Genomic DNA, 12,442 nt, shown 5'->3' on the forward strand with positions numbered 1-12,442 from the left:
TGAGTCCGACCCCTCCCTCCCTCCATGCTGTTTCTGCCATAGAGCAGTCCTCCTGAGTCCGACCCCTCCCTCCCTCCATGCTGTTTCTGCCATAGAGCAGTCCTCCTGAGTCCGACCCCTCCCTCCCTCCATGCTGTTTCAGCCATAGAGCAGTCCTCCTGAGTGCCCCCTTTCATTTTACTTTTAGTAATTAATTTACATTTCTGGATTCATCTCAAATAGTTTTTTTTTTTGCCATGACAAGAACACAATGATTAATATTGCCAGAGGACATTCTAAAATAACACAACAAAAGCAAAAAAAAGCAATCGTTAGATGAAATCAGTCCTTTTTTCCGTTCTGGTAACACTTTCTTTTCCCAAAATTCCTTTAATCTCTCCCCTACCCGAATGCCCTTAACCTCTCTTTTACCGTAATCTCTTGTACCCGAATGCCCTTAATCTCTCTCTGACCTGAATGCCCTTAATCTCTCTGACCTGAATGCCCTTAATCTCTCTAACCTGAATGCCCTTAATCTCTCTAACATGAATACCCTTAATATGTCTCTTACCTGAATGCCCTTAATCTCTCTAACCTGAATGCCCTTAATCTCTCTGACCTGAATGCCCTTAATCTCTCTAACATGAAAACCCTTAATATGTCTCTTACCTGAATGCCCTTAATCTCTCTAACCTGAATGCCCTTAATCTCTCTCACCTGAATGCCCTTAATCTCTCTAACCTGAATGCCCTTAATCTCTCTAACCTGAATGCCCTTAATCTCTCTGACCTGAATGCCCTTAATCTCTCTGACCTGAATGCCCTTAATCTCTCTGACCTGAATGCCCTTAATCTCTCTTACCTGAATGCCCTTCACCCCAGCTTTGCAGAAATACTTCTTCACCTCCACGTTGATCTCCACGTCTCCCGCATAGCTGTGTGATGAAGGAAGGAGAGGAGGTGAGAAAGAGTTAAGGGGGAGAGTCAGCGTGCCAGCATACCAGGAGGCCTCTCAGAGAGTGGGATGGAGAGAAAGAGAGAGAGATGGGAGGGAGAGAGGGACAGAAGGGAGGGAGGAAGAGAGACGAAGGCTGAGAGAGTGAAGGTGAGAGAGAGAGGGAGAGGGTGAGAAAGAAAGAGGGAGGGAGGGGAGGGAGGGAGAGAGGGTGAAAGAAAAGGTTGAAGGGTGAAGGAAAAGAGAGAAAGAGCAGAAACAGTTTAAATGTAGATTAATCTATGAAACATGATTCATTATGAGATCATTTATTGATACATCATTGCTCTGGCCTCGGCTGTCACAGTGAAAGTGCTGAGCAGAGAGAGAGAGGGAGAGAGAGGGAGGTTTTTCTCTGAATGCAGGTAATAGTGCTATCGGTCCTCATTACTGCAGGGGCTGCTGCTGCTTCACTGGCTCAGGCTGGGCCCGACACACCATCTCAGCCAAGATCTTTTCTCTTTCTGAAAAACCCCTGGAGTAACTCCGACAACGATCACCGACGCCGAGAACGCTCTCACAACACATCCCAAAGCCACCTCACCTCACACCCTGAAAGAGCCGGCAATGTGGTACACAATGGACACTTTATTTACACCATTACACATTATTTACACACGCAGAATGCGAAATGCAGCCCCGAAAAGACACAGCCAACGGCCCACCAAACCGAGAAATCTCTGAAAAACGTCTCTTTAGGCTTGGAACCCGACTACAGCACGCACTTCCACCTCTCCCAGACAGCGTGGGACCCCCATCTCACACTCATCCCACCGGAACCTTGTTGCCTGACGAGACCCTGTCAGACCCTGAGATCTGGCTGAGTGGAAGCGTCTCATCCCCCGGCAACAGACACAGCCAATCCAGTCACCCTTTAGGCGCATCCCCCGGCAACACCACAGCCAATCCAGGCACCCCCCTGGGTTACTTGCCGCAGTTGAATTCAGAGCACTGAGCTGGTCCATGCACTTCAAGGGGGCCTTATCCCTGAGTTCAGTGTATCGGACACGTGCAGAAATAAAAAAATTCCATGACCTGAAGCGGCCAGAGGAGTTTTTAGAATAACAAACACAAGTACACAAGCAAGGTATTGGGCAGACACAGTCAGTGTATCATAGTAATGACTGAGCATGTTTGTTTTTATAATATTTTCAAAGTGAAAACCCTGCATAGTACGCCATTGATGTTGTTCCTTTTGTTATTTTTTGTTCATAATGTACATTTTACATTTACATTTACATTTTAGTCATTTGGCAGACGCTTTTAATCCAAAGCGATTTACAAGTGCATAGGTTCTACCATAAGTCAGAGCATCACATCCAGAAACTAGCAAAATACACAGGAAATGCTGTTCTAAACATAGTTGTCATCAGAAGTGCAATTTTTTTTTTTTTTTGGGGGGGTTAGACAAGGATAGGGATATCAGAAAGGAGGGGCAGGGGAAATCAGGAGGGAGGACTAAGGTAGAGTTTGAAAAGGTGGGTTTTGAGTCTGCGTCGAAATAGGGGGAGGGATTCTGCTGTTCTGACAGTGGTAGGCAAGTCATTCCACCACTGAGGAACCAGAACGGAAAACAAGGCGTGAACGTGCAGCTCGACCGCCAGGTGCACGTAGAGAGGGAACCATAAGGCGACCACAGCTGGCAGACCGGAGTGGTCTAGCTGGGGAGTAGGGAGTGATCAGGGATTGTATGTAAGGTGGGGCAGTCCCCTTAGCAGCCTGAAATGCCAACACTAGGGCCTTGAAACGGAATGTAGGCAGAAAGTGTTACAAATACAACACAAAGCAAGACAAAAATACTTTCATTTTTGTCTGAGTTGAGCAGTTTCATGGCTCTGTTGAAAGGATTAACAGGATGAGACATTCAACAGCCTAACAAATGCTAAAATAGAGTTAGAAAGAGCAAAGGAGGAGTGACGAGAGACAGGAGAAGAATAAAGGCTGACAAATGTGTATAATAAGGCAGAGAACTGACAGCAGCAACATCCTATAACACACAGCAGCGGTAAAGGTGGAGGGTGTTACAGTACCTGATGTAGAGGTCCAGTAACACCTGCCTCTTGTCATGTTCTGTGTGAGCCTTCACCCCCACCACCTTTATGGCCTGGTTACACAGAGTGTGTTACACACACAATCTCACAGCAGTACATACAGAGCCCTGCGTGTGCGTGTATGTGTGTGTGTGTGAGGTGTGTACCCTAATTATCATGGTCATATTGAGGAGTGACCGGCAGTCAAAGGTGAGAATGTATTATCTGGGGTGTGTTATGGGGAGTGTGTCTCAGTGTGTTATTGGTGTGTGTCTCAGTGTGTTATGGGGTGTGTGTCTCAGTGTGTTATGGAGTGTGTGTCTCAGTGTGTTGTGGGGTGTGTGTCTCAGTGTGTTATGGAGTGTGTGTCTCAGTGTGTTATGGGGTGTGTGTCTCAGTGTGTTATGTGGTGTGTGTCTCAGTGTGTTATGGGGTGTGTGTCTCAGTGTGTTATGGGGTGTGTCTCAGGTGTTTCGGGTGTGTGTTATGGGGTGTTTGTTTATGTGTGTCTACAGTGGTAGAAGGGGGTGTGCCTGGACCTTGTCCCCCAGGTTGACCCTGGTGAAGCTGAGGGTCTGTAGGTGGGGGCTGGAGGCTCGGATGGAGGGGGCCACAGACTCTAGCAGCAGCTTCTCCAGGTACTGCCCAACGAAGGGCCAGGCCTGCTGCAGGATCTGCACACAGCAGGAGAGGAGTACAGTCACACACAACATTACATAATTACACACACACACACACACACACTTTATCACATCTAACATAATTACACAGACACACTTTATCACAGCTGATGTAATTATACACAAATGTCCTCACTACATCACATCTAACGTAATTACACACACACACACACACACACACACACACACACTTTATCACATCTAACATAATTACACAGACACACTTTATTACAGCTGAAGTCCTCACTACATCACATCTAACGCAATTACACACACACACACACACACACACACCCTCTCACTGCCTCAAAAACAGGCTGCAGCAGCACCCTGACTCTCACAGACAAACTCAATTCAGTTAAATTTACTTCAATTTCCTTTACAGCCATGACAACACATGAGTCACAGGCAAAACAAGAAAGAAGCGCAAGTTAACGTGCATCTCGTTTCAAGGACGTGTTTCGATCTTGTTTCTGTAACTCGAGGCAGCTTCTGAAGATGGATGACAACACATTAGTTAAAAGAAACCAGTCAGACCCTCTTCATCCTTTCAGCATAATTGGTTTCCGTGTTTAAGGTTCACCCATGTCACTAATGCAAATTGATTCTCCTTCTGTGCCGCTATAATGTGGACTGGCGCAGCTACCTAGTTATTGTTAATGAGGCGATTGGAAACGTTGGACAGAATGGAGACTGATAGATACTTCATTTCCCTCCTCAGGGGCCATTTTACATTGTTTGTACAGGTGTCTTTACCAACAGCTCTGACTGGTGTGAGCGCTCACCTTCACGGAAAAAGGTACGTCAACAAAGCCGACGCCCTGTGCCGCCAGACACCTGGCTACTGAACAGTTATTTACAACCGCCGCACAAAAGCCCCGCGAAGCTACAAACGTTAATCACCCACTGAGCGACACACAGGAAACGGCTGACGACCGAGTGTCCTTCAATAAATCAGGAGTCAGGACGCTTGTTTAACATTAAAAACAAGTACCCGGGCATGTACTCATTCATCACGGCCTGACACCGTACCACAACCTTCAGAGCTGACTATTAACAGTCACGCCTCACTGGAAACGTTTGTGTCCTTGTAATACACTTTGTATTAATGTGGAGGGGTGGGTCTTTTTTTTCCATTTTTGGGGGTGAGTGTCCTTGTAATACACAGTGAATGAATGGGGAGGGAGGTTGGCGGGGGAGGGGAAGGCTCGAGGCGTGTCCACAGCACAAGTCACATCGGCAGGGACGGAGCGAGGTCGGCAGAAGGCTTACGTTTGGGAGACCAAAGCAGAGAAGAACACTGCCCGGGGGCCTCTGCAGAGACTAAACTACAGAAATGAATTATTCAGCAGCGTGGCTCTCGGCTATGTTCAATCTGCTGACGCGGGAGTGGTCAGGGGACGTGCGTTCATTGGGATAACGAGTGCCCACGACAGTACGCAACAGGGAGCTGTAACCCTGAACAATCGCAACATATGTCCCCGAGCCTGCTACGCTGGGTGCTTCTGCTGCGCTGCACTCCTACTGTCCTGTACGCCGTGGTTTCATAAAGAAATAATCCCTTCCCCCTTCCAAAATCCCACTTGTACACCCCATATTATAAACAAATCAGTCCTCCCTCCTGATTTACCCCCCACCTATGCGCTTGTAAGCTACTTTGGATTAAATGACAAAAATGTCAATGTAAATGTCCAATAGCAGAAACCGGAATGACTCATTTCCAGCGTAGTGTGAATTCAGTACCAAAGAAATGCACAGAAGATGACGAAAGAAGAGCTTGTGTGTCAGTGAGCCTCTCGTGGTTAGCCTTGAGCAAGCAGCCGCTGTCCCACCGTGAAAGTGAACAGCCAAACGACGGTAAAAAACGTATGAACCAGCCGGCCCAGCGAACGAAGCATATCCTGGATCAGCGAAACTGTCACTGAGTGAAATGAGTCTGGAGAAAGCAGATTCACACTCAGCACGCTCTCCCACAGAAGGGCTCGTCTGAGTCACTCTGCAGACCAGTAGGCCTTACACAGATTACATTACGTTATATTTAGCAGATGCTTTTATCCAAAGTGACGTACAAAGCAGTGCATATCAAGGTCATTAGAACATCCAGAACAGGTCAGATAAGCAACAATTCACAAAGAAACATTGGTACACCCATGAACATCATTTCCAGGACACATGGCAAATAGGCCATGTCAATAAGGAATTAGGACTAACTATCAAGAAATACAAATACAATATAAATACCAATACAACTGCAAATACAAGCAACACAGACATCTTAATGAAAACAATGGTGTATGACATAATGATCGGTGGTGCCTCCTACACAGCCCACTGGGCAGCCACAGGAGAACTTTGGTCAGGGAGGTTCGCAAACCTCATTAATTAGTTCTCTGTCATGGGGTAGGGTAATCCGACAGGTTTGGAGATGCGGTATGCCTGCTGCTCACGCTAATACTACTCCACAGTTCGCATCCTGTGAGCATGGGGAGCATTTTTCCATGTGTTCCATGTACTTGCACTAGTATTCAGCATTTAGTGGGGACATTACCGTCTCAGGAATTGTGCATTTTAGCATTTTAGCCAACACTGTTCACATTCAAGTACATTGTTCAAAACAGGGACAGGAACCTGCTCCGAAATATTTGTTACCATGTCGTCAAATGTCATCTGAACACGCAGAGGTGTGCATTTCTGAGTTTGTCTGTGAGTTTTCCAGCAGTGGTGCAACCAATCTTCGCCATCTCCCCCAGACTCGTACCGGGTTCCCAGGAAGGAACATATGCCCTTCCAATGTAAACAATCCTAAATCTGAATAGGCTCATCCTTCACTTCAGCAGTTGACCAGCTACCAGCTCAGACAAACTACCAGCTGGTTGACCAGCACATGCCAAGCTAGACCAGCTTTATGACCAGCTTGGCCATGCTGGTTGACCAGCCCATACCCAGCCAGACCAACTTATGACCCGTGTTGACAGTTGGCAGGCCGGTGGACAGTTCAAACACAGTCCCCCTTCACTCCAGTACTAAAAGAAAAAATGAAATAATAACTGACACTGCTTTCCTGTTCAACTACATTCTTCCACATTATTTTTCTTTGTTTTATATATCGGACATTTTGGAGTCCTAGCTCAGCTCATCACCACGGAAACAAACTCTTCACTCACTCCTCACTCTTCGGACAAGATATGGAAAGGAGAAGCTAGCTACCTTTTTGCCAAATTAGGAGCAAGCTACTTAAGGGGAATTGCTTCAATAAAACACCCGGCTGTATACAGTGGGACTGGCCACATTTACAGGTTTCTTTTCAGACTGGTAAAATTAATTTAGTGGTGCAAATGTCCTCATGATCGGCTGTGTAACAGTGTTGCCCCACACCGCACCGTTATTGTCCCACACCGCGCTGTTATTTCCGTGGCGGATCCCAGGTCAGTGGGGTGATCAGGCATTCAGATCATGAGACTGAATCCTGCAGTGAGGGGGTGGGGCCACAGCCATGACCCTGCTGTCTGCTCCTTGCACAATCTCAGCTCAGTCAGATATTTTTACAGCAGCATCATTCTAGAAATCAGGAGGTTTAATACTTTTTTCGTGTGCTTTGTGTTGATACACCGCAGGGCTGCTACAGTTCTTAACCCTTTAAGGTGTGAGATCATAAATATGTGATGTTCTGGTAAATGGACTGCATTTATATATCACTTTTTTTCCCCAAAGCGCTTTACATTCCTATCGTTCATTCCCCCCATTCACACACACACCAAAAGCACCAATCAGCTCGTTAGGAGCAGTTGGTTAGATGTCTTGCTCAGGGGCACTTCGACACACCCAGGGCGGGGGTTCAAACCGGCAGCCCACCTGAACATTCTAATGCTGATGTCACAATCACCGCTGGCAACCGAAAGCGGTGTGGTTCTAGAACACTGGCTCAGAATGTCAGCATTCCGAAAGAGCCCTCTCTTTAAAGGGCAGAGTCAGCCTGCAGGAGGGGGCGCTGGAGCATGGCACTGAGTCAGGTGCTACAGAAGACCAGGCGTTCTCTCCACATGAGCCCAATTCATCACGGTCACCCGCAACAAGAGGGAGGGGACAGAGCAGGAGAAAACTGCCGCATTGCCCCCCCCCCCCACCCCCGCCCCCCCCCCCCCCCCCCCCCTTCACTGCGCATGTACGTGGCCAGGAACATATAAAACATGTGGACTATGTGACAGAGAGAACAGGCTGCACCACACCATCTACACTCCTCATTTGATTATGTACTCAGAACAGTTCACTATGCTGATCCCTTTAGTGAATTTAAAATACTCATAATCTCCCCCCACCACAAACACACACTGCCCCCCTGGGGTCCTTTTACCCAGGCTGAAGAGATGAAGTGTGATGGAGTCTGACCTCATAACAGATACATTTACATTAGGGAATGGTTTACTTCTCGTCTTTGTAGTGCACTGTATATCTTTCTCATTTTGTTATGTATCCCCGCACCTCCATGTATTGTGCTTCAACAGATCCTGATAGACTGTTCAGCTACTACTGTGTGTGTGTATGTGTGTGTGTGTTAGTGAGAGACAGAAACTCCACCTCCTCTTCTCTTACCTTATTCAGCCAGTCCACCTTCTCCACATCAGGAAAATTGACCTGCAGTAAAAATCAGACACATGGTCATGTTGAGAGACCATGTCTATTATCTCTCTCTCTCTCACTCTCTCTCTCTCACACACACACACACACACACACACAGACACACCCCCAAACATGCATGTTTTTTGTACAGAGCCCCTTGGGACAGCGACCCATCATTTGTTTATTTGCCTCTGTACTCAATTTGAGATTTGTAATAACAAAAATAACATGTGGCTAAAGTGCACGTTGTCAGATTGAGGGCATTTTAATAAATAATTTTGGTTTTACCATGTAGAAATTACAGTGGTGTTTATCGATAGTCCCCACATTTCAAACCATTTCACCATAACGTTTGGGACACAGCAATATTATGTATTTGAAAGTAATCATGTTTGGTATTTTGTTGCATATCCTTTGCATGCCATCGCCTCCTGATGTCCATGACTTATGAACGTTACTACATTACATTACATTACATTATTGGCATTTGGCAGACGCTCTTATCCAGAGCGACGTACAGTTGATTAGACTAAGCGGGAGACAATCCTCCCCTGGAGCAATGCAGGGTTAGGGGCCTTGCTCAAGGGCCCAACGGCTGTGTGGATCTTATTGTGGCTACACCGGGATTAGAACCACCGACCTTGTGTGTCCCACACCTTTACCCTAACCACTACGCTACAGGCCGCCCCTAAAGAGTGCATACTCTTTGTATTTTAATGGATCTCTCCAGGTATTGGGGGGTTAAAGTCACAAGCTTTATTTTCCAACATGCATAAAGTAGTGTGCTTTATTAATGATTCAATGGAATCTTGGAATGGAAGTCTTATGTTTTTCAAATAAATAAAAATATTTCCCCAAAAAACAGGTTCCACAAATATTGGCACAACTGGTTTAATGCTTTGTGCGAACAACCCTGACAAAGATGACAGCCATGAGTCTTTTCCTATACTTACGATACGGTAAAACACATCTGGAGGGATTTTTTGACCATTCGTTCATGTGGAACTTTTAAGAATCCTCGATATCCTTAGGATAGCCCCCTCTTCAGTTCCGACCACAGGTTTTTCATGCGATTTAAGACCGAAATGGCCATACTTAACCATTTATGTGTGGATTTTGATGTATTCTTGGAGTCATTGCCCTGCTAAACAATCTACTTATGACCAAGACTCAGTCCCCGAGCAGAGGCAACAAGATTTTCGGTCAATATTTCCCGGTACTTTGTTGAATTTATTGTGTCATTGATCTTAAATAGTGGCCCTGGACCACTGGCAGCAAAACATCTCTAAAACATCCATAACCCACCTCCATATTTGACAGTAGGTATGAGGTGCTTCTCTTTGTATCCATTCCATTGTGCCAGAAGCCATGTTGATACTGTGTATGGTCACAAAAACCATAGCAGTTACAATTCCAAACTCCAGATGTTGTTTTGTGCCACCCTTTCAAAGAGTTTGCTGGTATGCATTTTATTTTATTTTATTTTTTACACTTGGTGATGCCAAGACAAGATTTCTGAACTGCAATCCTTGGGTTAAAATTGTATTGCCAATTTCAAATGGTTTGATTTTATCTACAATAATTTTAAAATGATTTGCCAATAATCCAAAATCCAATAAAAAAAAATTTTTTAAAAGAGAGATTACTAAATAATAAATCTTGAAACATGAGAGCAAATGTATTGAAGCATATTGTTTTCCCATATAAGTGGGAATAATTCTGGAGCCCACTGTTTGTCAGGATGTCTGTGTGAATGAATAGGCATACTATGTTAGTACATCCGTGTGAGTGAAGATGTATGTTTTTATGTTTGTACTATGTTAATACATCTGTGTGAATGAATGAATGAATAAGCATGTTTTTCTGTGTGTACTGTGTGTGTGTGTGTGTGTGAGTAAATGGATATGTGCGTGTGCATTTCTGTGTGTGTGTGTGTGTGTGTGTGTGTGTGAGTAAATGGATGTGTGTGTGTGTGTGTGTGTGTCCGTGTGAGTATGGGGATGTGTTTGCGTGTGTAATGTGTGTGTGTCTGTGTGAGTAAATGGGTATGTGTGTGCATTTCTGTGTGTGTGTGTGTGTGTGTGTGTGTGTGTGAGTAAATGGATATGTGTGGGTGTGTGTGTCTGTGTGAGTATGGGGATGTGTTTGTGTGTGTAATGTGTGTGTGCCTGTGTGAGTAAATGGGTATGTGTGTGTGCATTTGTGTGTGCGTGTGTGTGTCTGTGTGAGTATGGGTATGTGTTTGTGTGTGTCTGTGTGAGTAAATGGGAATGCGTGTGTGTGTTTGTGTGTGTACTGCGTGTGTCTCCCTAACAGTGCTTCATCTCTTTACCCAAAACAACAACCTCACTGTCACGGGATGAGGCCAAGAGTCACAAGAAACAGGAAATAAGAAAGTCATTAGTGTGATATTTGACGAGAGAGTAAGCTATGTTTGTGGTATCCTGTTGCTCTACACTTCGTGTGTGCAAACGTGTGCGTCCTTGCAAGTGTGCGGGTGTGGTCCTGGTTTATCTGTGGTCATCTGATCCATGTCAGGAAGTTCTACAGAAGTTCTCAGTAAAGTGTAAAAAGTGTTCACAGCCACAGAAACCCTCTATGCGCTGATCCGTCTCTCAGAAGAGCACAGCCACAGAAACCCTCTATGCGCTGATCCATCTCTCAGAAGTCTGTGTGCTACTCATGCTGGCACCTGTGCACTTAACTCCACGCTCTTGAAAGGAAGTGATGAGTGTCACCATTAGCATGTTTTTTAGATGTCACAGAAACGCCCCAGAACACACAAAGTTCATCAGCAAAAGCAGGAAGTGGGGGCCACAGACGGAAGATTGCGCAGACCGGAAAAGATGCTGGTAACCAGGAAGTCCCAAAACGCTGTAATCTAGATTGCCTTGATCAAATCTCAATTCTCACTCAAAAACCTTTTTTTTTCAGAAATAGCTCTCCAAGCTCGTTGTCCAAACACAAGCCATCCTTTCATTATGTTACCCCTCCCTGCCCTCAGACTTCAGGTCCATAGCCTCCCTCCCTCCCTCCCTCCCTCCCCGAACCCTTCCTTTTCATTTGGCCTTTATTCCACAGACATGCCCCACAAGCCCTGGCACAGCCCCCAGAGAAAAGCAAAAACAATCTCCTAATATAGCCACGGCCGGACAGGCTGAGGAATGAGGTGGACAAGGACAGGGGGAAAGAGAGAGGGAGAGGGAGAAAGAGAGAGAGAAAGAGAGAGGAGAGAGAGAGGGAGGGAGTGAGAGAGAGGGACAGAAGGGAGAGGGACAGAAGGGGGAGAGAGAGAGAGAGAGAGAGAGAGAGGGACTGTAAACCAGAGAAAGGTGCATTAGGGCCAATGGCATAAGTAAAAAAAATAATGGAAAAGAGAGGGTAGAGGAAAGGAGAGGGGTAGAGGAGAAGAGAGGAGAGAAGAGGAGAGGGTAGAGGAGAGGAGAAAGGGTTGAGGAGAGGAGATTAGAGGAGAGAAGAGGAGAAGAGAGGACGGAGGGTAGAGGAGAGAAGAGGAGGTAGAGGAGGAGAGAGGGTAGAGGAGAGGAGAGGAGAGAGGGAAGAGGCAGAGCTTTCCAGTGTGTGTCAGCAGGTCACCATCCGTCCAGATTACACATGCCGGAAAGCTAATGAGTTCTACAGGACCCAGCCTGCCAGCATAATCAGATGTGTCTTAATGTTCATCTTTTAAAGCTTTCATTTTCATCCTGAGAGACACCATGCATGAACCTTATTATCATTATCATGTTGTTAATGAACTGGCTCTGCAAAAGGATCATTACTATTATCCATCCATCCATTATCCTAACCCGCTTATCCTGAACAGGGTCGCAGGGGGGCTGGAGCCTATCCCAGCATACATTGGGCGAAAGGCAGGAATACACCCTGGACAGGTCGCCAGTCCATCGCAGGGCACACACACCATTCACTCACACACTCATACCTATGGGCAATTTAGACTCTCCAATCAGCCTAACCTGCATGTCTTTGGACTGTGGGAGGAAACCGGAGTACCCGGAGGAAACCCACGCAGACACGGGGAGAACATGCAAACTCCGCACAGAGAGGCCCCGGCCGACGGGGATTCGAACCCAGGACCTCCTTGCTGTGAGGCGGCAGTGCTACCCACTGCACCATCCGTGC

The 12,442-nt window shown here is 46.2% G+C and overlaps 1 protein-coding gene across 1 annotated transcript in view; it reads right to left on the reverse strand.

The window, feature by feature from the left end:
• The window catches only part of esyt1a (extended synaptotagmin-like protein 1a), a 34,170-nt gene that overhangs the window by 19,662 nt on the left and 2,066 nt on the right, over positions 1-12,442 (reverse strand). Inside the window, 4 exon segments of the mRNA XM_061256627.1 lie at positions 745-913; positions 3,003-3,076; positions 3,542-3,676; positions 8,273-8,314. Coding sequence (XP_061112611.1) covers positions 745-913; positions 3,003-3,076; positions 3,542-3,676; positions 8,273-8,314 — 420 coding nt within the window.

The sequence above is a fragment of the Conger conger genome, chromosome 10 (assembly GCF_963514075.1).
Source record: "Conger conger chromosome 10, fConCon1.1, whole genome shotgun sequence".
In the NCBI taxonomy this organism is placed as follows: domain Eukaryota; kingdom Metazoa; phylum Chordata; class Actinopteri; order Anguilliformes; family Congridae; genus Conger; species Conger conger.